General features: G+C 41.0%; 1 protein-coding gene and 2 non-coding genes across 3 annotated transcripts; 1 reads left to right on the top strand and 2 right to left on the bottom strand.

The window, feature by feature from the left end:
- Window positions 1-4,512: 4,512 nt before the first annotated feature.
- LOC140853864 (small nucleolar RNA R71) lies at window positions 4,513-4,619 on the bottom strand. The gene has a single exon (XR_012137007.1). It is a non-coding gene; the product is annotated as a small nucleolar RNA R71 (small nucleolar RNA).
- A 13,582-nt stretch (window positions 4,620-18,201) lies between these two features.
- LOC140853795 (calcium-binding protein CP1-like) lies at window positions 18,202-19,121 on the bottom strand. The gene has a single exon (XM_073248777.1). The coding sequence runs from the start codon at window positions 19,045-19,047 to the stop codon at window positions 18,553-18,555; it is 495 nt and encodes a 164-aa protein (XP_073104878.1). The 5' UTR covers window positions 19,048-19,121; the 3' UTR covers window positions 18,202-18,552.
- Window positions 19,122-21,531: 2,410 nt separating this feature from the next.
- LOC114914817 (small nucleolar RNA snoR118) lies at window positions 21,532-21,620 on the top strand. Its single transcript, XR_003802606.1, has one exon. It is a non-coding gene; the product is annotated as a small nucleolar RNA snoR118 (small nucleolar RNA).
- Window positions 21,621-27,313: the final 5,693 nt, after the last annotated feature.

Raw genomic sequence — 27,313 nt, 5'->3', positions numbered from 1 at the left:
GTGGCTCCGGTATTCTTTAAACCGAAGGTATTACTTTGTAACAGTAGATGCCTTTGTTGGTTATGAAGGCAGTATATTTCTCATCTTTGGGTGCCATCTGGATTTGATTATAGCCTGCAAGACGTCCATAAAGTTAAAAATCGATGTTCCGAGGTCGCATCAACTAGTTGGTTGATCTTTGACAAAAAAACTGTCCTTCGGACAAGCTTCATTTAGATTTATGTAGTCGATACAGATTCTCCATTTTTATTGACTTTTTTCACCATCACTATATTGGCGAGCCCATCGGATAATTAGCTTCTCTAATGAAGCCAGCCGCAAGGAGCTTTCGATTTTTTTGTCGATGACCTTCTGCCTTTTGAGGAGCAAAAGATCTTTTCTTTGTCTCACCGGCCTAACTTTAGGATCAATATTCAGCAGTGGATTATTACTTTGGAAGAAATTTCTAGCATATGATTTCGACCAAGCAAAATATCGGTATTTGCTCTTGGTAGATTCACTAGTTGTTGCGCTTCGGATCAGATAATTGCAATCCAATTTGGACCTGTCTTTCAGGATCTTCTTCTTTTAACGGGATGAAAATCAGTTGCTCGACTGGTTCATCCCATTTTTATTTTCTCTTGATCCAATTTATCAACGGACAAAGAGTCTTCAGATTGATTATTCTTTGTAGAGATCATGAAGCAACGTCAAGCAAGTTGTTGATCTCCATTATTTCTCCGACTTTATTTCATATTGAAATTAGATCAATAAATGGTATGTTGAAACTACTGCTCTCAGGGCATTAAGTTCAGACCGTCCAAGTATGGCATTATAAATCGATGAACTCGAATGATTGTGAATGTCAGGAGAACAGTACTTATTGTGGATCTGTTCCTGATTAGTGAGAGAGTAATTTTTTCTTCTACGATAACTGCATCTCAATAAAATTGACTAATGGATCAAGATCTTCTGATCGGTCAGTCGATAGTCGTATTCAAAAAAATCGAGTAAAAGAGGACATCAGACAAACTTCATTATCGACTAAATTTTTTATATCATAGTTTGCTATCGTCGTCAAATGACGACAGCATCATCATGGAGAGTTTGTATTTTTCGAACATCATCTTCCAAAAAATAGATTATAATTTCCAGTCATCATTCTTCGTCGACTCTTCTTTGAAAGTTGTCCCCTAGTCCGATCGCCAAAGATCATATTGATACCCATCGTTGGTCGATTGTTGATCGTTTCTTAGCTTGTGGTGAGTGTTGGTCGAAGGGAGGTTGAGTCGGATGATCTCATCGAAATTTTGAGATAGCCACATCGGATCAGGGCTCTATTCATCGCTAGTTGAATATACTGTTCGGTATCGGTAACCGTGATCAGATGAAACCGACAGTACTTCTCTTATGTACGACTTCATCAGTGGTGCTTTCATCGGATGGAAGATATTTATGTCACAAATTGACATAAAAAGTATCAATTAATATCTAATTATCTAACTTTATTAGAAATTGATACTTGTTATTATATTTTAGAAAAGGCATCAATAGAAGAAAAGGAAGAGATTCAACGGTAAATTTATAACGAGTTAATGACCAGAATTGAAGAATGAAGAAAGAAGACTCAATTGGTCAACCGAGTCAAATAGGTCAAAATTGGTCAAAAATCAACTGATTTGTGATCTGGTAGCCCTGTCCACAGCAACAGCGCCTGGACCATGGACCCATGGCGCACCATAAACCAGCAATCAGCGAGTCTCGGCTCACCAACGCATCGCGAGCCCGATCCACCGCCGGTCCAGGGCTCATGAGAGAGAGAAGAAGTCCGAAGGCAACCTGGTAACTTCACATCACTCGATGTCGATCTTTCTGATCAAGATCCAAGCTCCATATTTTTGCCATGGACGCCACCATCGCAGCGGTCAAATCACCTAATCAAGGCAATTGCAAAATCAATAAAACTAGACAACACGGATCCTTCTGCAGCGATCCAACGGACGAAATCTTCCAGCCTTGATCGAACGTCCCGATGCATCGACCTGATCCATTCTGCAGCCGATCCACGGCATTCACCCAGATCTGATCCGACGCCCAGAATCGCTCCGGCTTGATTTATTAGATGAATTGGTCTTTAGATGAAGATCGAGGCTGAAAAATTTTAGGTTTCTTGATGGATTTAAGTGCTTTTTGAGCGAGATTTGAGCCCTAAACCCCTAACAGCCCTAAAACTCTTAGTCCCACATCTAAAGTTTTGAAAACCTTATAACCCCCAATGCCTATAAAAAGCCCCCAAAGGCCCTTTTTTAAGATTCTTCCTTCCGATCAAGCTTGTAACCCTAGATAGTGGGGTTTTTAGCTTTCTTCTCAAGCCTCGAGCTTTGAGATTTTTGTAATAAATTTTTTTATATAAAATCTTATTTTTATGCAATTTTATCTCTTTACATTATGCAATTTATTTTCTTGCAATTAGGATAGTTTAATTTATGCAATTTAATTTTATGCAATTAGGTTAGTTTAAATTATGCAGTTTAAATTTATGCAATTAGGATAGTTTAATTTATGAAATTAGGTAGTTTATTTTTCTGCATTTAAATTTTGCAAGTAGATTTAGATCATGTCTAGCTAAGCATCCTTCTAGGGTTTGCGATGAAGCTAGATCATGAGTAGGGGTTTTACATAGGGTTCTTTCTTTTTCTTAGGGTTTCTTTTTCTTCCTCTTTGCCAAAATTTTTGATGAACTACAGTTGGGTCAGAGTCCCTTCATAGTTCATGCTTGATTCAGTGCATAGGAGGAGAAAACCTAAGGGATCCTAGTTACTACTCCCCTGTAAAGAATCTTGATGGGTTATCGTTGGGCCTTAGTCCCTTCATAATCTATGCTTGGAAAGACAAGAGGAGTAGTCGTTAGGATCAATAAGAAAAATTCTAGGTAGAATTCCTAATCTAGATCTAGTGGATTCAAAAACCCTAGATCCTTAGTCTTATTGTCTTAGCAAACAACTTTCGATTTTCGATTTTCGTTAAAGCTCGCTTGAGCATAGATTTGAAAATTATTTTTAAACCAAGTCTCTGTGGGATCGACCCGTACTCGCTGGTCGTGCTACTCTGCACACTGTGCGCTTGCGGTTTTATTTACAAATTTTAAGATTTGCACATCAAGTTTTTGGCGCCGTTGCCGGGGATTTGGCGTTTTAAATTATTTTCAAATATTTGTTCTTCGTGCTTTATAACTCTCTTTCTTTTTCCTTTAGGTTTCTAGATTTAGTTGGTGATTGCTGGAAAACTCAGGTACGCTTCTAATTTCTCTTTTATTATTTTTAGTTAATTACTTTTCCTTTTAGACCTAATCATTTGAATTTACTTAATCACAAAAAAAAAATAAAAAATAAAAAAAAAAGAATTTCATAATCGTGAAGTAAAATATCAAAATAAAAAAAAATTCTAAATTAAAATCTTTTACATTCTTGGTCATCTTGTTTATTTGCATTTGCATTTTCATAATTAATCTAAGGGCATCAACCCATTAACAAGATAAGGTGGGGATTTCATTACCCTTCCTTAGCCCAAAAACCATCTCCATCATATTGCATTACCTAGACCTTTAATCTTAAAATCAATTAGACGTCAACCTTAAGGAATTCGAGCTCAATAGGACAAGGAACCCTAAGAGTTCTACCAAGTTTGAGTTGTTTGATTAGTTGGTGTCTAGGCAAGTCCTGAGGGTGGTTTGTTAAATTGGTTCAGTTGCTGGCCTGGCCAACTCGTTTGGTGTCTAGAAAGGCAACGATGAGTGAACCTCCCACCTCTTATACTTACCTGGCTAACTAGTTGATCAATCTCCACTTGGAAGGCTTGAAGGGTCATCTTGGAACAGTTAGGAGCTGTCTAGATTTAGGTTAACCCTAGGATAGATTGAGTTTAATTTATTGTTTCACTTGTTTGAAAAATAAAAAAAATTATTAAAATTTAAATTAATTTGGTTACTTTTCTTTAGATTTAGGACTCCTTAGGATCTTTTCTTTAGAACTTTTTCTCTTTTCTTTCTTTTCTTATACATAAAAATTTTATAAAAAAAATTGTATAAACATCGAGAACCGTACACCTCGTGTGTGGAGAAGAGTGTCGGGTCGTCTAGTTAGAATTGAGTCAATTCCTGTTGTTCCAATGGCTGAACCAATCCAACCCATGACCTTAAGGATTTGTGTTATCCAGTTGGCTCCATCCAACCATCTTGTATCAGGTTGCCACAACCCACAGCTAACAATTTTGAAATCAAACCTCAAATCATAAATATGCTTCCAAAATTCACAGGATTAGAGGATGCTTATATATTTATTAGAGAATTTGAGGAGGTATGTGCAACCATGAAACTGCAATTAACAGAGGATGAGGTCAAACTTAGATTAATCAACTTTGCCCTTAAGGATAATGCTAAGAAGTGGCTTTATAGTCTGCCAAACCATTCTGTCACTACCTGGGAGGGCTTTGTGAGAAATTTTTGAAAAAGTATTTCCCCATCATAAAACAGCTAGGATTAGGAATGAAATAAATCAATTTTACCAACTAGCTGGTGAATCATTTTGGAAGTACTTTGATCGTTTCAAGAATCTTTTGACCCAATGCCCACACCATGGAATAGAAACTTGGAGACTATGCCAGATCATCTATGAGGGGTTAGATTCAAACTCAAGAACCATGCTAGAGTCCATGTGCCAAGGCCAATTTATGGACAAAGAAACTACTGAAGCTTGGCAATTCTTAGAAGACCTAGCCGAGAAAAATTTACAGTGGGAAACAACTAGGGAACCTGATAAAGCTACACCTTCAAGAGGAGGAATGCATCAAATTCAACCAACCCTAGCATCAGAGGCCAAGATTGCAACCTTAACACGTAGATTGGAAGCCTTAGAATTACAGAGACCAGCCAATGTAAATCAAATATCTGCACCCATGTGTAAAGGGTGCAATGCACCAGACCATGTCTTAGAAGAATGTTCCTACTCGAATGAGTGTGCACAGGTGAATGCCACCTATCAAGGACCATTGAACAATCCTTATGCACCCACATATAACCCAGGTTGGAGGAATCACCCGAATTTCTCATGGTCCAGAATCCTAATGTAGGCAATCCAAATTTCAATCAGCAAAATCTAAGGTCCAACCCAGTGATGAACAACCCGCAGGCTTCCATGATAATGACAAGAAAATTACCTCTTTAGAGAAAAGCCTAGAAGCCATGATGAAGACACATACCAGCTTTATGCAAACCACGGGTCAACTCATAATAATAACACCCAAGCTATAGCCCGTCTGGAAATGCAAGTAAGTCAGCTGGCTTCGACCATTAGTGAACGAGAACATGGTAGGTTACCTAGCCAACCTGAGCCAAATCCTAGGAACCAAAATGGTCCACGACCCCAACAAGGAAACCAAGTTAATGGTGTAAATGCCATTCATACCTTAAGATCGAAAAATAAATAGACAATAAGGTAGTTGCACTTGATGATATAGAGGACTCATCTGCCGAGTCACCTTCTAAAACTACTACCTTTCAACCTCAAGCACCAGAAACTGAAAATTCACCTAGTCCAGTACTTAAAAGTCCTAGAGCTCCTTTTCCAAACAGACTGAAATCCAATAAATCTGAACATTTAGACAAAATTTTAGAGGTATTTAAACAAGTCCAAGTTAATATTCCTCTTTTAGATATAATCCATCAGGTTCCAACTTATGCCAAATTTTTAAAAGATCTTTGCACTAGGAAAAGGACCACTAATGTACCAAAGAAAGTATTTTTGGCTGCAAGTGTCAGTTCATACCTATCTAGCCATGTGCCAATTAAATATAAGGACCCTGGAGCTCCAACAATTTCTTGTGTTATTGGAGAAACCAATATAAAAAAGGCCTTGCTAGATCTAGGAGCTAGTGTGAATATCCTTCCATATTCGGTGTATGAGCAACTAGGATTAGAAAAACTTCAACCTACTGGGATCACATTACAGTTAGCCGATAGATCTCTCAGGATCCCTAAGGGAATGGTCGAGGATGTTCTGATAAAGGTTGAAAATTTTATTTTCCCTGTAGATTTTATTGTTTTAGAGACTGAGCCAGTTGCGAATCCTAAAGACATATACCTGTCATTTTAGGAAGACCATTCTTAGCTACGGCCAATGCTGAAATCAATTGTCGAAATGGTCTAATGAAGTTATCCTTTGGGAATATGACCATTGAGCTTAATATTTTTAACTTAGAACAGGAATCCTCTTCTCATGCTGATGTCAATGTAGTCCAAGATGGTATTTATGAATCCATTGACATTAGTGATGATGAAGTCGACCTAGAGTCTAACCCCTGGTTAATCCATGAGTCTGAGGATGTCAATGAAATACTTAAAGAAAATCAGATTAATCAGGAATCGACACTTCCTACTGAACCAATCATTGAGATGGTGAAATCATCACCTAAACCATCGATAGAGGAAGCACCCATTTTAGAACTGAAACCCCTCCCAGAACATCTCAAGTATGCATATCTAGGACCCAAAGAAACTTTGCCTGTAATTATTGCATCAGACCTAGATCCAAGCAAGAGGAGGAGTTAGTGTCAGTTCTAAAAGCAAATCAAGAAGCAATAGGTTGGACCATAGCAGATATCAAAGGAATAAGCCCTTCTATAGTTCAACATAGAATATACTTAGAGGAAGAGGCTAAACCAACAAGAGAAGCCCAAAGAAGGCTTAATCCAGCTATGAAGGATGTAGTTAAAAAGGAGATTCTGAAACTCCTAGATAGTGGAATAATTTATCCTATTTCTGATAGCTCTTGGGTAAGCCCAGTTCAAGTAGTACCCAAGAAATCTGGGGTAACAGTGGTCCAAAATGATGCAAACGAACTTATCCCAACTAGGACCCAAACGGGATGGAGGGTCTGTATAGACTATAGAAAGTTGAATGCTGCGACAAGGAAAGATCACTTTCCTTTGCCATTTATTGATCAAATATTGGAAAGACTAGCCGGACAAGAGTTTTACTGTTTTCTTGATGGATACTCCGGTTACAACCAGATCCCCATAGCCGCTGAAGATCAAGAAAAGACTACATTCACCTGTCCATTTGGTACTTTTGCCTATAGACGAATGCCTTTGGACTATGTAATGCACCGGCAACCTTCCAGAGATGCATGATCAGCATGTTTTCAGATATGATAGAACGATTTCTAGAAATTTTTATGGATGACTTTTCTGTTTTTGGCCTAACCTTCTCCGAGTGTCTGAATCACCTGCAATTAGTTCTAGAACGATGTAAGGAGAAGCACTTAGTTCTCAACTGAGAAAAATGTCAGTTTATGGTCAAACAGGGAATAGTTCTTGGCCATGTCATTTCTAAAAAGGGATTGAAGTGACAAGGCCAAAATAGATCTAATTGCAAGTCTTCCACCACCTAAATCTGTGAAAGAAATACGTTCATTTTTAGGTCATGCTGGATTCTATAGAAGGTTTATTGCCAACTTTAGCAAAGTAGCACGTCCACTGACTAATCTTTTGGCAAAGGATACCAAATTTGAATTTACTCATGAGTGCTTGGAATCTTTTGAATTCTAAAAAAAGCACTTGTATCAGCTCCAATCATTCATCCTCCTGTCTGGTCTGAACCATTTGAATTAATGTGTGATGCGTCCGATCATGTTGTGGGCGCAATCTTAGGTCAACGGATAAATAAGCTGCCTAGAGTGATATATTATGCAAGTAAAACCTTAAATGATGCGCAGCTTAACTACACACAACTGAGAAGGAGTTCCTTGCCGTTGTCTTTGCTTTAGAGAAATTTAGATCTTATTTGGTTGGGACCCACACCATTGTTTACACCGATCACTCAGCCATTAGACATCTCCTAGCAAAGAAGGATGCCAAGGCACGCTTAATCAGATGGATTTTGCTCCTTCAAGAATTTGACCTAGAAATTAGGGACAAGAAAGGCACTGAGAACGTTGTAGCAGATCATTTGTCCCGAATTCCAGTCGCACCATCTAGTGAACCACCCATCAATGAATCTTTCCCAGATGAGCAACTCATGTCTGTGTCTACTGAACCTTGTTTGCTGATATTGTAAATTATTTAGCCATAGGTAAGATACCTTCTCATTGGACTAAGCAGGATAAATATAAATTCTTTGCCCAAGTGAAGTATTTCATTTGGGATGATCCTTATCTTTTTAAACAATGTCCTGATCAAATTATTAGAAGGTGTATCCCAGATAACGAAGTCATGAATATTTTATCTTTTTGTCATGATCAAGCATGTGGGGGTCACTTCGCGTCTAAGAAAACTGCTGCTAAGGTTCTCCAATGTGGTTTTTATTGGCCCAATTTGTTTAAGGATGCTCATGAATATTGTAAAAGTTGTGCTCAATGTCAGAAAATGGTCGAATCACCAAGCGACACATGATGCCACTCAACCAATCTTGGTAGTTGAAGTTTTTGATGTTTGGGGGATCGATTTCATGGGACCATTTCCAAATTCCTTTGGAAATGAATATATTCTAGTAGCAGTTGATTATGTTCAAAATGGGTAGAAGCAATTGCATGTAGAACACCCGATAGCAAAATGTCATTAAGTTTCTTAAAGAAAATATTCTCTCCCGTTTCGGTATTCCTAGGGCAATCATTAGTGATCGGGGAACCCATTTTTGTAACCGACCTTTTGCAACATTGATGAAAAAGTATAATGTCACCCACAAATTGGCCACACCATATCATCCTCAAACTAGTGGGCAAGTTGAAGTGTCAAACCGACAAATCAAACAGATCCTGGAAAAAACTGTTAGTGCCAATAGAAAGGATTGGTCTTTGAAATTAATTGATGCACTTTGGGCATACCGAACCGCTTTCAAGACCAATCTAGGAATGTCTCCTTATAGGATTGTGTTTGGTAAACCATGTCACTTGCCTATTGAGATAGAACACAAAGCCATGTGGGCCATCAAACAACTAAATACAAATTTGAACGATGCTGGAAACCATAGGAAGCTTCAGTTGAATGAATTAGAAGAACTTAGAAATGAAGCCTATGAAAATGCAAGGATATACAAGGAACGAACCAAAGCATTTCATGATCAATCAATTATGAGAAAAACTTTCAATATCGGACAAAAGGTGCTCTTATATAACTCTAGATTACATCTGTTTCAGGAAAGCTTAGGTCTAGATGGACAGGACCATTTTAGTAAAGGAAGTCTTTTCACACGGAGCTGTTGAGATAGAAAACCCAAGTAATGGTGTTATCTTTAAAGTTAATGGTCAACGATTAAAACCATTCTTGAAATTACCTGTCGAGACTGTTGAAGATGCCATGGTTCTTTATGAACCAACTTATTCTGATTAAATTGCTTCGAGGTTTGGTCTGGCTGAAGACATAAAACTTAGCGCTTCTGGGAGGCAACCCAGCTTATTTAATTTCTAATACTTTCTTTGTTTTCAGTTTGCTTAGGATAAATAAATTAGATAAACTCCATTGGGGACAATGTCGGTCAAGTTGGGGGGAGAGCTTGAACAAAATCAGGTGTTATCATTTCCTTTTCCTTCCACTATGAATTATTTCTTGCATTTAATATATTAAAAAAAATTTGAAATAAATTAATCTAAAAAGAAATAAGAGTAAGTTAGAAAGTATTTGCTAATAAATGTAGTGAGTCACGGAGAAGATTAGCTGGTTAGACTCTTGGTGGCCTAGGTCATTTAAAGACTATTAGCACTTCCAATTGCACATGCACACTAACAAGGTAAAGTAGGTGTTAATTGTAAGCCAATTAAGGATTTGAGTATTATTTAAATTAGATAATTTTTTTACATCCAATTGAAGAAATTTGAATTTAAGGAAAGAGCTACCTGCCTGAAATAAAATACAAAACACAGAGTAAATGTGGATTGCCCTAAGCCTAGTAACCGGATCTCTTCACCTAAGTCAAGTGTTGAGATTCGCATCAAACGGTGGTGGAAAGGCCAGGATGCTCAGCAAAAAAAAAAAAAAATAGTGTGAAAGCTACCTTAGTTCTTTGTTTAATCTGGGGTGTATAGAAAATTAATCGAACTAAGTTATGAAAAATATACAATTGGCCTGTACAAGTTAATACTGAAATACTAAGTTAGTTATCACTCACACAAGTGCTATAAAACTTTAAGTGTACTCTAAGAAAGCTCCTAATAGACTGACTACCGATTCTAATTCGAAGCTCATTACTTAGTAATACTAGAAAACTTCTTGAATTTCGATCTTAAATTAATTTGCAAAGGAAGGATCTTTTTGGAATATGATCTTATTTTGGTACATTGCTAAGGGACTAGCAATGATTAAGTTGGGGGGTGTGATTTATGTCACAAATTGACATAAAAAGTATCAATTAATATCTAAATTATCTAACTTTATTAGGAAATCGATACTTGTTATTATATTTTTAAAAAAGAGGTCATCAATAAAAAGAACAAGGAAAGAGAATTCCAACGGTGTAAATTTTACGCAAAACGGAGTTAAATTGACCCAGAAAGTGAAGAAGAAGAAAGAAGACTCAATTGGGTCAAATCCAAGTCAAATCAGGTCAAAATTGATCAAAAATCAACTGATTTGGTGATCTGGTTAGCCGCCTGGTCCACAGCAACAGGCGCCTGGACCATGGATCCATCGGCGCACCATAAACTAGCCAATCAGCGAGTCTCGGCTCACCACAACGCATCGCGAGCCCGATCCACGCGCGCGGTCCAGGGCTCATAAGGAGAGAGAAGAAGGTCCGAAGGGCAACCTGGTAACTTCACATCACTCGATGGTCCGATCTTCTCTGATCAAGATCCAATGCTCCACATTTTTGTGCCATCGAACGGCCACCATCACAGCCGGTCAAGATCCAACTATAATCAAGGCAATTGCAAGAATCAATAAACACTAGGACAACACGGGATCCTTCTGCAGCGCGATCCAACGGACGAAATCTTCCAGCGCCTTGATCGGACGGTCCGCGACGCATCCGACCTGATCTCATCTCTGCAGCGCGATCCAACGGCAGCGCTTCACCCAGATCGTGATCCGACGGCCTAGAATCGCTTCCGGCTTGATTTATTAGATGAATTGGATCCTTTAGATGAAGATCGGACGGCTGAAACAATTTCTAGGATTTCTTGATGGATTTAAGTACTTTTTAAGCGAGATTTGAGTCCCTAAACCTCCCTAACAGCCCTCTAAAATCTCTTAGTCCCACATCTAAAGTTTTGAAAATCTTATAACCCCCAAATGCCTATAAAAAGCCCCCAAAGGCCCTTGTTTTAAGGATTCTGGCCTTCCGATCAAGCTTGTAACCCTAGATAGTGGAGTTTTTAGCTTTCTTCTCAAGCCTCGAGCTTTGAGATTTTTGTAATAATTTTTTTTTTATATAAAATCTTATTTTTATACAATTTTATCTCTTTACATTATGCAATTTATTTTTCTTGCAATTAGGATAGTTTAATTTATGCAATTAGGTTAGTTTAAATTATGCAGTTTAAATTTATGCAATTAGGATAGTTTAATTTATGAAATTAGGGTAGTTTATTTTTTTGCATTTAAATTTTGCAAGTAGATTTAGATCATGTCTAGCTAAGCATCCCTTCTAGGGTTTGCGATGAAGCTAGATCATGAGTAGGGGTTTTACATAGGGTTCTTTCTTTTTCTTAGGATTTCTTTTTCTTCCTCTTTTGCCAAGAATTTTTGATAAACTACAGTTGGGTCAGAGTCCCTTCATAGTTCATGCTTGATTCAGTGCATAGGAGGAGAAAACCCTAAGGGATCCTAGTTACTACTCCCCTGTAAAGAATCTTGATGGGTTATCGTTGGGCCTTAGTCCCTTTATAATCTATGCTTGGGAAAGACAAGAGGAGTAGTCGTTAGGATCAATAAGAAAAATTCTAGGTAGAATTTCTAATCTAGATCTAGTGGATTCAAAAACCTTAGATCCTTAGTCTTATTGTCTTTAGCAAACAACTTTCGATTTTTGATTTTCGTTAAAGCTCGCTTGAGCATAGATTTGAAAATCATTTTTAAATCAAGTCTCTGTGGGATCGATCCATACTCGCTGGTCGTGCTACTCTGCACACTGTGCGCTTGCGGTTTTATTTACAAATTTTAAGATTTGTACATCAGGAGATATCGAAGATACTCCTCTTCTTCGATCTCTATTAAGATCTGTGCACGAGGAGAAGAAAAAGGAGTATAAAAATCATACCTGCTATAGTTGTTCGACTTTAGATTCCATCAACGAGCTGAAGCTCACTTATTGGTGATTGACCGACTTGGTTCGGTCGAAGCTTCAGTTTTCTTTTGTTTCTTTTTCTGATCTTTTTTTTCTATCTGGCATCAGCCAGAAGTACCTTTATCCATGCGAATATACTTATATGCGTGCTCCAGAAGTTCAGTATAGATCCGGAGGAGAGTCTTATCTAGAGAATAAGAGAATCTGGATCCCTTCAGACCTCTCTTCATAGTCGATATGGTCATATCTTCATTGAGATCCCTGACCTAAAGTATGATCATATTAAAGTGAGCTACGAAATCTCTTAATATCTCTGTCTCGTCTTACTTGATAGAGAAGAAACTGTCTGATATCCATGGTACCTTTCGGTTAGTACTGAAATGGGCCACGAAAGAATGCTCAAGCTGCTCAAAAAAATTTATGCTCCCCGACTGAAGCCCAAAATACCAGGCTCGAATAATCTTCCGAATAGTTGTCGGAAAGCTAATACATAGGAGGGCGTCGGTTGCCCACTGGATTATCACGAGAGCCTTATAGCTCTCCAAATGATCAATTGAATCGGTGGAGCCGTTATATGGCTCCATCTGTGACATCTTGAATCGAGACAGGATCGGCTCGTCCAGGATACGCTGAGAGAGAGATTGGGCATTATGGAAGTCGTAGTCGTTGGAGGACTTCTGATCTTTCACTTGAAGTCAGACAAGTTGGCGGTCAATCTCCTTGAACTTATGCTCATAATCGTCGAGCCGTCGTTGCTGAAAAAATTCAGGGGTAGAATCTCTTGAAGAACTCGAAGATAGAAAAATAGAAGGTACATACAGCCTCTTCCCCTTTTTAACACTATGTACGCAAGAAGGAGAGGGAGATTGCCGTGAAGAATGAGCAGCATAATGGAAATGTCGAGAACACAGTTGCTCGGCTTGGTGAGAGTGTCAAGATGGTAGTCATTCTGGAGATGAAGAGGGTGAACGCTGTAAAAGACGACGACTGTGCTTGGATGGCACTGAATGAGCCACCGGCTCTTCCATCGGTGGTTGCTGTATCTGTTGCTGTTGGAGGCTGTGGACCACCTCCGTCAATACCTTTATTTGCTGTATTAGAGCAGCAATTTATGCGTCTGTAGTGAATACAGGACGTGAAGAGTTGAGCTCTGCCAATGGAGGTGGGGGAGAAAGATCTTTCTGACGAGAAGATTGCCTCACAGATCCTGTAGAATGTTGAACTCTGGTTTTAGCCATGATTGCTCGTATTCTCTCTCTACCTGGCATGCCAATCTGTTATGGCCAATCTCCTGTTGCGCCTATTGCCGGTGAAGAGAACCTGCAAAATAAAGTTCACACTAATCGAAATTGTGTTCGACAAAAATTCTTCGATGCTTCAGTCGGTGGAGAATGATGAACAGCATATAAATATTTAAAGTGGTAGAGTATTAATCGAAAATTGCCTTACCAAATACTGTTCATTTATCTCTTTTTATAGGCAAGTAGTTGATAACCATCTGTAATAGTTAAACACGTGGATCCCGCTCGTTCCGACATTATGTGATCATTGGATAGATGATTATATCCGTCACTGATCATGTTCTGACTATTATGCACTTTCTGTGCTGGCAGTTTCTGATAAGTCGATTATATGTCGGTAATCAAAGTATGTCGACCATACGTTGATAGTCGTGAAAATTCAAATGGGCATCGATCGATAACTTTGATATACCGATGGTCATTGGTTTGAGATCAACCAAATTATCATAATTGGAGTTTGTTGATGGTTACGGATAGCCGACTGTTAGTCAACCAACTTATTGATAGTCGGCAGATCGTGCTATCAGGCCGATCGAAAGTCAGAATCGGAGAATCGATTGAATCGTCCTAACATCCATAATTTTTTTCTCTTACAAATCGAGCGAAATTGAAGAGAAAGGAATTGAGAGTAAATGAATTTTTATAATTCTCATTTTATTTTTTTAATAATAAAAAATAAAATTAATATTATATTTTAATTTTAAGATTTATTTCAAACATCCCATCTAAATCTTCCATTCGATTGAGACTTTTGTGGATGAAAAAAATCAACAAAAATAAAAAAATAAAAAAATAAAATTTTTTCTTAATTCCTTTCCTTAATTTATTCGATTCCTTTCAAAAATATAATAATAAAAAAATATTATAATATTTTTTTCTAATAAAAAAATTTATTTTTATTTCTTTCTTTAAACTCTCAATCATTTTCTTTAAACTCTCAATCAAAAATATATATATTTTTTATTTTTTTCATTACTAATATTTTTTTTTCTAAACTCCCAATTTTTTTTTTCATTTCTCCTCTAAACTTCCAACCAAAACGTAAAAAATGGGTTGCAAAGTGTGTCCCACATTAAAAATTTGGCTAAGAATTACGGGCTTACTCAAACCACTGATATCCCTATGGAGTGGAATGCACCTAAATATTCAGCATGTATCCATACCATTCAGAACAAAGATATATACATATAATTAATATTTGATTCATATTTGTTAGGATTTGACACCTCGAGATTCAGCCCACATTGAGCCCACAGTGATGTTCGCGGCAAAAAACGGAGTCCAACGAGACCAAGATCACCTGAAACGGAGCTCGGATGGAAGAGATACGAGCTTTTGAAGTCGGCACGAGAATCGAGGCGACGGAGGACCGCCGGCGACCGGCGGCGGGCGGCAGCGGCGCGGCCGCAGGCGGCGACGCACGGGACGCGGGACCCAGGCCCGCGTGGGATGCGCGACCCAGGCCCACGCGGGACGCGTGACCCAGGCCTGCCGGCCCCTTGCCCCGGTCCACCGTGGACCGGGTGGTCCATGGCACGGTCTGTGGACCGCGTGGGCGTTTCCCACACGTTTCTCGCGGTCCACGGCACTATTCCGTGAATCGGAGAGCGATCTAACGGCCCAGGGGGCTCCCGGTCTTGATCCGACGGTCCAAGAGGTTTTTTGGCTTGGTTTAGGACTTTTAATCCCTCTCTAATTATGTTTTAAGCTATGTTTAACTCTATAAAAGGCCCTGTGACGAACAGGAGAGGATTGTGGTCGTTTTCTCGCCGCCGTACGAACCGAGAAGAGAGAGAGAGAGGCGAGAGCGCTGTGAGAGAGGAGCAGGAGGCTCCTGTACAGCGGTCGCCAGGCTCTTCAGGGGTTCAGGGGGGTCTCCAAGAGAGAGAGAGCTTTTGAGAGGGGAACTTCAGGTGAGAGAGAATTGGGTGTACAAGGGTTGAGGGTGAGGTCTCCTCTTGTAAAATTTTTTTTTCATAGTGAAGTTTACATGCCCCGTGGAGGCGAGCCCTTTTGTGGCTGATCCACGTATTTTGATTGTTTTTCCTTTTGTTTTATTTTTTCTTTCTTCCTGCTGCATCGCGTGGTACTGAAAGGATCTTGGGAGGTGGTGTTCTGGCCAGACATCCACCCAACAAGTGGTATCAGAGCAAGGCGGTACAAGGACGCAGATTGCAGTGGTGGTGAGCAAGACTGAAGATGGAGAAAACAGGAACAATCAAGATGGAGATCAACAAGTTCGATGGTAAGAGCAATTTCTCCTTGTGGCAGGCAAGGGTGAAGGACGTGCTCATCCAACAGGGGTTGATCGATGCTCTCTTGTGCGATGAGAAGCCGACCACTATGGAGGTGCGGAATTGAAAACGGCTACAGATGCAGGCGGTGAGTACCATCCTTATGTACCTGACGGATGAGGTGGTGATCCATGTGCTGAGCGAGACTTCCCCGACGGTGCTGTGGTCGAAGCTCGAGGAGTTGTACATGGCGAAGTCTCTCATCAATACTCTTTTCCTTTGGAGGCAGTTTTACCAACTACGGATGACTGAGGGACAGAGCGTGCAGAAGCATCTGAGCCACTTCCAGAAGATCCTCACCGACCTTCTCAACGTTGGCGAGAACGTTGAGGAGAAGACCAGGGCGCTGGTTTTGCTGGCATCGCTTCCCTCTTCGTACGAGTCCTTGGTGACTGCTCTTCTAGTGGGGAAGAGCACTATCAAGATGGACGAGGTCACCGCAGCGATACTCCAGAACGAGGTTCTCAGGAGGGAGAACCCAGCTTCGAGCTCAGGTGGCGATAGCTCAGCTTTGGTGGCTTCTGGAGGAGCAGGAGGTGGTAGACGGAGCTACAGGAGATCGCAACGAGGGCAGTCTAAGTCCAGGAGGGACTTGAGCAAAACCAGGTGTTACGGTGTGAGGAGTTGGGGCATCTAGCCAGAGATTGCCCTCAACTGAAAAATCGGACGGTGGCTGCTGTAGCGACGGCCGGCAGTGATTTAGATGGAGATGTCTTTGAGATATCTGACGAGGTATCTGCTTCTTCCCAGCAGTGGATATTAGATTCTGCATGCCCCTATCATGTGTGTTGCAGAGAGGAGCAGTTTGACTCCCTGGAGAACAGTGAGAGCACTGTATATCTGCCGGATTGATCGAGCTGTGCGATCAGAGGCATTGGGACGGTCAGCTGGAGGACACATGACTGTGCAGTGAGGAGATTGGGGGAGGTCCGATACATACCCGATTTCAGACGGAATCTTATCTCACTTAGCAGACTGGATTCGAGAGGCTACAGGACGGTAGCTGGTGGAGGAATCCTGAGGGTGCTACGCGGTGATAGGATTGTGCTGGAGGGGAAGAAGAGGAGCAAAGGACATTATTACCTGGCAGGGAGCCCAGTGCGAGGTGGAGCATCGGGAGCCAGGTGGAGCCCAGAGCGAGGTGGAGCTCCAGGAGGCGGATCGGGCACGAGACAAGAGACTCGGGAGGACGAGAGGCGACGTCGCAAGGTGAGATTTCTATTGCCGCAGGATGATGCCCCGAGCAGGTCTCAGGTCAGGAGGAGCACAGCATACGATGGAGATGGGATCAAGCAGCCTGGCTCGACTCCCATGTTTGCCCATCCATGATCACAGGCGATTGCCCCAGGGCATGGGGGCAAGGAGATCCAGAAGCTCTCAGAGTTTGGAGGAAGCCGAATATCGAGTCGAGGTGAAGATTGTTAGGATTTGATGCCTCGAGATTCAGCCTACATTGAGCCCACAGTGATGTTCGCGGCGAAAAACGGAGTCCAACGAGACCAAGATCACCTGAAACAGAGCTCGGATGGAGGAGATACGAGCTTTTGAAGTCGGCACGAGAATTGAGGCGGCGGAGGACCGCCGGCGACCGCCGGCGGGCGGCAGCGGCCCGGCCGCAGGCAGCGGCGTGCGGGACGCGCGACCCAGTCCCGCACGGGACCCAGGCCCGCGTGGGACGCGCGACCCAGGCCTAGGCCCGTGCGGGACGCGCGACCCAAGCCTGCTGGCCCCTTGCCCCGGTCCACCGTGGACCGGGTGGTCCACGGCGCGGTCTGTGGACCGCGTGGGCGTTTCCCACGTGTTTCTCGCGGTCCACGGCACTATTCTGTGGACCGAAACGCGATCTGACGGCCCAGAGGGCTCCCGGTCTTGATCCGACGGTCCAAGAGATTTTTTGGCTTGGTTTAGGACTTCTAATCCCTCTCTAATTATGTTTTAAGCTATGTTTAACTCTATAAAAGGCCCTGTGACGAACAGGAGAGGATTGTGGTCGTTTTCTCGCCGTCGTACGAATCGAGAAGAGAGAGAGAGGGGCGAGAGCACTGTGAGAGAGGAGCAGGAGGCTTCTGGACAGCGGTCGCCAGGCTCTTCAGGGGTTCAGGGGGGTCTCCAAGAGAGAGAGCTTTTGAGAGGAGAACTTCAGGTGAGAGAGAATTGGGTGTACAAAGGTTGAGGGTGAGGTCTCTTCTTGTAAAATTTTCTTTTTATAGTGAAGTTTACATGCCCCGTGGAGGCGAGTCCTTTTGTGGCTGATCCACGTATTTTGATTGTTTTTCTTTTTATTTTGTTTCTTCTTTCTTTCTGCTGCATCACGTGGTACTGAAAGGATTTTGAAAGATAGTGTCGTGACTAGACATCCACCCAACAAGATTCATATTTATTAAAAAAATATGAATTACAAAAATATATCAGTACTATCTAATTCACTTTTAGCCCTAACACGCTCAAGTACGCTAACAATACAGCCGTTCCAACCAAACACCTGGATATGCGGGCAAAAACTAGATATATATTTTTATTTTGCCTAGGGGGACGATGCGCACCGTCCTAGTTAATGATAACCGTCCAAAAACAAAAAGCCACGAAACGACAACCTTTTTTTTTATAAAAAAAAAAAAAACGCAACGACAACCATCCACAAATTTTAACCTTTTTTTGAAAAAAAAAACGCTTTTTTTTAGAGTTCACATCTCAACGCGGTTTGCATTCAAATCAAATTATCGGAGATGGCGAAATCGACGGCCAGGATCTTCACGAGAGCGTCGAAGCCGACCCCGTCGGCCGCATCCCCGCCTCCCATCCGGATCATCGTCCTGATCTCCTCGTCGCCGATGGGCATCCCTGCCCACCCTAGGTACGCCTTGAGGTCCTCGAAACCCACCTTACCGTCGCCGTCCCGGTCCATCACCCGGAACGCCTCCTTCATCACCGACCCGCCGGCGCTCAGGCGGCCAAGCACGCGCTGGAACTCGTCGAAGTCCACGAACCCGTTGCGGTCGGCGTCGGCGGCGGAGATCATGGAGCTGATGTCGTCCTCGCTGAGGGCGGGGGAGGCGAAGCCGGAGTAGAAGGCCTTCAGGTCGTCGCGGCTGATCTTGCCGTCACGGTCGGCGTCCAGGACGTCAAACGCCGGCCGGAAGTCCTCCGGCGCCGCCCCGGCGGCCAGATCGCGGAGGGAAGGGTATCGGCTAGAAGGGCACATTTCGTAAGGGGCTGAGGGCTTTCCCTTTTTCTTGGGGAGGGAGATTTTTCTCTGATGATCAACTTGGCGTGGAACGGAGGGTCGGTATTTATAGGGGAGGGGAGAGGGGTTGGGGTCCCGGTTACTTGGCGAGCAAGGTTGCTTGGGTCCAAGAGAGTAGACGTGTTGGGTGACGTAATGGGTTGCGAGGCAGGGGTCTATTTTGTGACGCCGGTCAGAAAAAGAAAAAAAAGATTCATAGGATATGCGGTTATTGTGGGAGCCTTTTAGATGGTGTTTGATTCGAGAGAATAAAAATTTAAAATTAAAATTAAAATGAATGATTTTTATTTTAATTATTTAATTAAAAATAATTTTATTTTAATTTTAATTTTAAAATAAAATGAGAATAGTTTAATTTATATAAAATTTAATTTTTATTTTTTTCAATGAATTTAAATTTTTATTTTAATTCTGAATTTAATTTTAATTTGAATCAAATACTTCGAAAAATTTGATCATTTTAATTTTAATTTCAAATTATTTTAATTTTTATTTTCATTATGATTATGCTTACGTACCAAACATCTCCTTAATAGCTTGTGTAACTTTTGGTAACATAATCTAACGATGCAATTGATCATCTAACTCCAAACTTAACTCCCAAATTTCAATCTAAAACATAATTTTTGTTGCATCCAGCTCGTTTAGAGGACATGGACTGAAATGGTAAAAGAATTTTGATTGTATGTAATGTTTTTTGAGCCTATATTTTGATTTGAAATTAATAATATTTTTTTCTTATGTATAGTTTTTTGTCCGATTAGATTCACCAACAAAATGATAGATTAGTCCAACTATAAAGCAATATGCATTAAGACATTTGTACCATATTTTTTTTCATTTTATTCGTTCATGCAGTAAAAATAATCTATCTACCGGCCTTGCTTCTTTCTTGTGATTCAATTTTATTAAGTCATGTTTTGGTTATGTCAATGCACGCACGTACGTCTCTAGACAAAAGTCACCAAAATTTGATTCTACATTGGTCCAATCCATCCAACCGAAGTTGTGATTGGACCAGCTCATGGTGAATAACCCAGCTTGCACTCTTCTTTGTCGCTCCCACCCTGCGTTAGTGCTATGTCACGTGGAGGACTCGCTGACGGGACTTCAATTGGCCGGGTTGACAAAAGATTCCATCCATCCCGGCGTCTTTTTCTTTTTTTTTTTTGGGTAAGAAATTCCAGCGTTTTTTGTCAGAATGCAAGGCACTGGGATGGCGCGTGCGTTACGGGCAGTGATGGTACTATCAAGCGTGACCGCTTCCAAGGCAAGCAGATCCACACGAGCGTGAACATCAGGCGTCCAATGCTCCCAGGAGTGGATCCCATCCATTGGATGATAACGGATCGCAAAGTCTAGGCGGTAAAAGACGTAAGGAATGATGTCACGACACACAAAAGGTCAATGGACCCGTCAAGTCGACAGCACTGGCACGCGGATTTCGTGACATTCTCGTAAAATCGAATTGAAACGAAGATTTTTTCTTTAACCCAACGAAACCCTAATTTCTCGAATGTTCTACAATAGGAGTGGGGGCGAGCGGGGAGGTGGTTCCTTCGGACGGAAGACGATTTAATGTTTGATTTTTTTTTTCTTATTTCTAACAATTTCTTCTCCATCGCATTGGCTAATTATTTTTTTATTATTTTTCTGTTAATATGGATTAGGATTTTCGAAGAGGCTAAATTGGTACTTCAGGAGATGATAAGCCGCTTCACCGCTCCATGCGTGCAGCGAATGGATAAAATTTTTATGACCGGACCATCATCCGTTATGTCTCCAAATTATATTACACATATATTAAAATATTATAAAATAATAAATAAATTTTAAAAAATCATATAATATTTATTAAAATTATTCAAATATTTTTAAAATTTATCATATTTTTAAAATTTTTTATTTATATTTTTTTTAATATTTTATTATATATGCACTATGTTTCGGAGATATGACAGACGATGATGGTCTAATCATAATTTTTTTTATGATCGATTCACCCATAAAAATTTTATCTTCAGTGAATAGCTTCTCCGAAATCTACTTCATTTGTTTTAGTAGATTTATATTATTTATTTTGAAATGGTTTGGTTTACTGTTTGAATTTTGAAATGGTATTTTTTATTTATTTTTTTTTGGACAACGTCTACATAGAAAAATATGGATGACGTGGCAGGAAAAAAATATCATTCAAAATAATTTTTTTTTATATTATTTATATAAATAAATTAAATTTTATATTATTTATATAAATTAATTTTTTTATATTATTTAAAAAAAGAGCTCGATCTCTGAGACCTGATCTTGAATCACTAATGAAAACTATAAGCATATACAGCTGACGACTCTTTACAAGAAAACAATTATTTGTATCCGATTTGTCATATATTATTTATTGTTCACGTATTTTAATATTTTTTGTAAGGTTTTTGCTTGCAACGGGATGATGAAATGCACTGGGCTCTGAGTAGTAAATCTGCGAATCCCGTTGGAGGAAATGTACTTGCCTAGAAAGCATTGTCTGACTTTGCCCTCTTTTTCCTCCATTTTCCCTTCCTATTGTATCTTATATGATTTAGGTGTTTCTGATTTCTTAAAAATCTAAATAAACTTGTATTTTTTGTTTTTAAAATTTAGTTATATGCCAGATCTAATTGCGAACGTTGGGGGATTCCCGTGAATGGATTGGGGCTCTCTAATCATATGTCATACCCAATGTTCGGCACTGTGGAAATACTGGACGATCGGTGCTATATACACAATTTAGTTATCAATGTTAAGCCCATCTGAATTGATAATTTAGATGGAAAACCAGTAAGAAAGTAAGAAAGATTTTTAAAAAGAGAGATTTTCCAAGGAATTGTCATCTCACGTAGAGAAAAACCACATCTAGCATTCCTCACAACTTTTGCTTTATAAAGAAATTTTAATTTAGATTCTATGTTAATCGAAAGTGTGTCATGTCTGTGTTATAGGTGTAGCACAAGTGACCCGTTGCGACTTGGCACTGTCTTCATGGGATCCAGCTATTATGTGCAAACTCACACCATTAGAACTAATTGATTGCCAATTGACCGGCAAATCATTTCATGATAATATCTGCCGCTATGCTTTTGGAATGAAAACTATGTCATAGAATTTCGTATTGGACCAAATTATCTGGTACACTTCATACCGTATCATATTGATAGCATATTAGTACATCGAATTGTTATGTACTGATATAGGTATATTGTAATATACCATATACCGATATTATAGTAAGATTTCACTGATATGAAATCTGTACCGAGACAGCGAATCTTAATGTTAAGGATTAGTTTAGTATTATCTGTTCTTGTTCTTTGCTAGTTTTACGAGCGAATATTGACATATTGTTCATGATTTCTCTAATATCTTCCTAACTGATTAATCTAACATAATGCAACTAGAAGTTTATGATGCATCGTATCAGATGCTCAGGATGATTATTGTGGATTAAGCTCGGGAGTTGAGATATAGGTTTTAGAGAAAAAACTGCGCACTTGATTCCAATTTATTTGCTAAATGGGTTAACAATTGAAGCCTAAACCAAAGTCATTTAATAAACACGCTGCATGGTGTTATACTATGATCTATTCAAGAAAAAAACAGAAAAATCAGGGCCGAACATGGGTTTAGAGGCCAGTCACGGCTTCAGAGAAGCCAACTTTCCTGCTGAGGATTTCCTAGGAGGCTGCAACCTACTCACAGAGCTTGCTGCACTTCTTCAGTTGGATTCCAGGGGCTATGTTTGCTTTTGGCATTTATGATTTTGGTTTAGTTCTTATACTTCATTTTGTTCTTTTGTTGTTTCTTCTGCTGTTCTGTCCTTTATCTTCAAATTTACCAAAAAAAAGAAGAAAAAAAAAATCAGATAAGACCATGTCAGCAATAATTTGTTAATCTGATTGGATTTTGGCATGAGTAAAGGGATGGTAAATTGGACATAATGTTTAAATGGGCCACGCATGTTACAATCCTAAATCTAGATCGAATTTATTGAATAAATAGATTTAATCAGATTGACATGTTGGAAGATTGGCGTTTGGTAAATTGGTCATAATGTTTATGGCACTGATCTAGCCCATCAGATTCATGGATATCCCAGTTCGGAAGTTTTCGAAGTCTGGGGAAATTTCGATTAGTTCCTTCTGCTCTTTTCTAATGATGGAGCTCTTCTTTGTCCCTAGTTCAAGGTATAGAAAGCAAAAATACTCCTTTAAAAGTGAAAATATTCATGTAGCTTGAATTGAAAAATTCATACCAGAGAATTCTTGACAAGAAAATATTGGCCTAGCAGCTCTGCTTGCCCATGACGTAGAGCTCCTTGAGAAACTACTAATCACCTTTTTATTTGCTCCTATTCTGAAGATGTTTCGTTGTCAAAAAGTGCGTTGCATGGAGAGGTTGGCCAACTTCCCTTTTTTTTTTTTTTTTTTTTTCTAGTAGGAAGAGGAGCAAAGCTTAATATTATAAAAGATAAGTCAAATAAAAAACCCCACTACCCCAGAGCATACAACTCCAATCGCCTGAAAACATCAGCCAGCCACCCATCCAGGTAAGTTTTAATACAGACCAAAATAGGAACGACTGGAAGAAGACTCCTTCCATGCGCCACCTTTGACAAAACCTTGGAGTTACTTTTGCAAGAGAATCTATAAATAAGAGCTGTCATAATCTCCAAAGTTGGAAACATATTTAGTAATCCTGAGCATAAGAATAATCTCATATATGCCCCTTCCAATCACATGAATTATGTGCCAGTGTAATGAGCATTTTGAATACCAGTGAGGATATTGGAAGAACACCTGGACAACCAAGAGAAAAACACTTTATGGTCCAACCCAGTTGCAATATCAGAGACCCAATCCAAAACAAAACATCAGAACAGGTTCCAGAATGTACTTGCCAATGCCACACCTGTGTATACCCACCGGGTTCCATGACCAAATAAAGCATATATCAATCCACTTTGACAAAAATAAAACTCAAGAGTCCATTGTAAGCTTCTAATTGCATAGATAACTAGGTGCTCCCACCAATAACAGCAGACTACTCTCTGACTAATAGTGGAGAGTAGTGAAGTACGGTCCATTCACTATGGCAATTAACTACATGAGGTACACCCACAATAGCAATTAAAAAATATATCAAGAAATTGCTCTCATGCATAATGTCTAGGTTCATACATATATCAGGGACAACTTGGAGATGCAAGAGGATTCATCTCCTCTTTTCGTAGAGCACGGAATCAGTTGGTACTTACATTTTGTTGGCAAATTTGATTGGAAAAAAAAAATGATATTCAGATAAAAGAAATCCTCAATTAACTCCATGCATTCCAAGGCCTTGGTAAATTTCCAATTGTGGTCTAATCTTTATTTAGGAAAGAGAAAATAGGACACTAAATCTTAGAAGGAAGGTTGATACTTTACTCAATCATTGATATTCTATGTCTTCTGCATCATTCTTTATTTATCCTCTGTGCCTCTCTTGTGACCTAATAATTTTTTCCCGTCTGTTGATAAAATCTAGGGAATCGTCTCCTTCACTTGTATCCCCCGCCTCCCCAAAAAAAAAAGAAAAAAAAGAGAGAATATTCCAAAAGGCTATCATAGAGTTTGTAGTTATCATCTTAAATAATATCAAAACTAATCTCTCAATTGCATCATCTCTTCCTTGCACCTTTGCATTGCTTAAAATTAAAAACAAAAAACTTGTTAGGATTTGATGTTTCGAGATTCAGCCCACATTGAGCCCACAACGAGGTTCGTGGCGAAAAATGGAGTCCAACAAGATCAAGATCACCCCAAACGGAGCTCGGATGGAGGAGATACGAACTTTTGAAGTCAGCATGAGATTCGAGGCGGTGGAGGACCGTCGGCGGCCGACGGTGGGCTGGCGGAGCGGTGGCGGCGCGGCCGCAAGCGGCGGCACGCGGCTCAGTGGGCGGGCGGCCTAACCGGGTGGGAGGCCCAGGCGGGCGCGCGGGCCGGCCCAGGCCCAGGTGCTTGCTTGGGCCTGTACCCCGATCCACCGTGGACCGAGCAGTCCACGGCTGGGCCTGTGGACCGCGTAGATATTTTTCACATATTTTTTGCGGTCCACGGTACTATTTGTAGACCGAAGCGCGATCGAAGAGCATGGATTGATCTGGTTCTCGATCCAACGGTCCAGGTCCTTATATGGGTTGATTAAAGAGTCTTAAACCTAATCTAATTGGGTTTAAGCCCTTTAAAATGGCCTGTGAGCACAGAGAAATAGAGTGGTCTGATTTTGCCGGAGGACACGCCGTATGGAGCTGTACGGAATCCAAGAAAGAAAGAGAGGCTGAAGTGCTGAGAGAGGAGTAGGAGGCTCTGGATAGTGACGCCGGTCACTTCAGGGGTTGAGGGGGTCTTCCAAGAGAGAGAGCTTTTGTGAGGAGAACTTCAGGTGAGAGAGAAATTGGATGAACAAGGGTTGAGGGTGAGATCTCTTCTTGTAATTTTTTTTTCATAGTGAAGTTTGCATACCCATGGAGGCGAGCCCTTTTGTAGCTGATCCACGTATTTTGATTGTTTTGTTTTGTTTCTTCTTTCTTCCTTCTGCATCACGTGGTACTGAAAAGATCTTGGAGGTGGTGTCCTGGCCAGACATCCATTCAACAAGTGGTATCAGAGCAAGACGGTACAAAGATGCAGATTGCAGCTGTGGTGAGCAAGACTGAAGATGGAGAAGACATGATCAATCAAGATGGAGATCAACAAGTTTGATGGTAAGAGCAATTTCTTCTTGTGGCAGGCAAGGGTGAAGGACGTGCTCATCCAACAGGGATTGATCGATGCTCTCTTGTGCGATGAGAAATCAACCATCATGGAGTACGGATTGGAAATAGCTACAGATGCAGACGGTGAGCACCATCCGCATGTACCTGCAGATGAGGTGGTGATCCATGTGCTAAGCGAGACTTCTTCGATGGTGCTGTGGTCGAAGCTCGAGGAGTTGTACATGGCAAAGTCTCTCACCAACACTCTTTTCCTCTGGAGGCAGTTTTACCAACTGCGGATAGCTGAGGGACAGAGCGTGCAGGAGCATCTCATCCACTTCCAGAAGATCCTCACTGACCTCCTCAGTATTGGCGAGAATGTTGAGGAAAAGACCAGGACATTGGTTTTGCTAGCGTTGCTTCCACCTTCGTATGAGTCTTGGTGACTGCTCTTCTAGTGGAGAAGAACATCATCAAGATGGACGAGATCACCGCAGCGATACTCCAGAATGAGGTTCTCAGGAGGGAGAACCCAGCTTCGAGCTCAGATGGCGGTAGCTCAGCTTTGGTGGCTTCTGGAGGAGCAGGAGCGGTAGACGGAGCGACAGAAGATCACAACGAGGGCGGTCCAAGTCCAGAGGGACTTGAGCAAAACCAGGTGTCACCGATGTGAGGAGTTGGGGCATCTAGCCAGAGATTGCCCTCAACTCAAAAATCGGACGGTAGCTGCTGTAGCGACGGCCGACAGCGATTCAGATAGAGATGTCATGGAGATATCTGATGAGGTATCTACTTCTTCCCAGCAGTGGATATTAGATCTGCATACCCCTATATGTATGTTGCAGAGAGGAGCAGTTTGACTCCTTGGAGAACAGTGAGGGCACTGTATATCTGCCGGATGGATCGAGCTGTGCGATCAGAGGCATCGGATGGTCAACTGAAGACACATGACGGTGCAGTGAGGAGATTGGGAGAGGTCCGATACATACCCAATTTTAGGCGAAATCTTATCTCACTTAGCAGACTGGATTCGAGAGACTAAGGACGGTAGCTGGTGAGGAATCTAAGGGTGCTACGCACGATAGAATTATACTGGAGGGGAAGAAAGAGAGCAGAGACATTATTACCTGCTAGGAAGTCCAGTGCGAGGTAGAGCTTCGGGAGCCAGACAGAGTCCAGACGAGGTGGAGCTCCAGGAGGTGGATTGGGCACGAGACAGGAGACTCGGGAGGACGAGAGGCGACGTCGCAAGGTATTGCGCAGGACGATGCCCCAAGCAGGTCTCAGGTTAGAGGAGCACAGCATATGATGGAGATGGGATAGAGCAGCAGCCTAGCTCGACTCCTATGTTTGCCCATCCATGATCAGCAGGCATTGCCCCAGGACATGGGGCGAGAGATCCAGAAGCTCTCGGAGTTTGGAGGAGGCCGAATATCGAGTCGAGGTGAAATT

Source organism: Elaeis guineensis, chromosome 14 (genome assembly GCF_000442705.2).
Source record: "Elaeis guineensis isolate ETL-2024a chromosome 14, EG11, whole genome shotgun sequence".
NCBI lineage: Eukaryota > Viridiplantae > Streptophyta > Magnoliopsida > Arecales > Arecaceae > Elaeis > Elaeis guineensis.
This window is presented reverse-complemented; position numbering and strand designations above follow the sequence as displayed.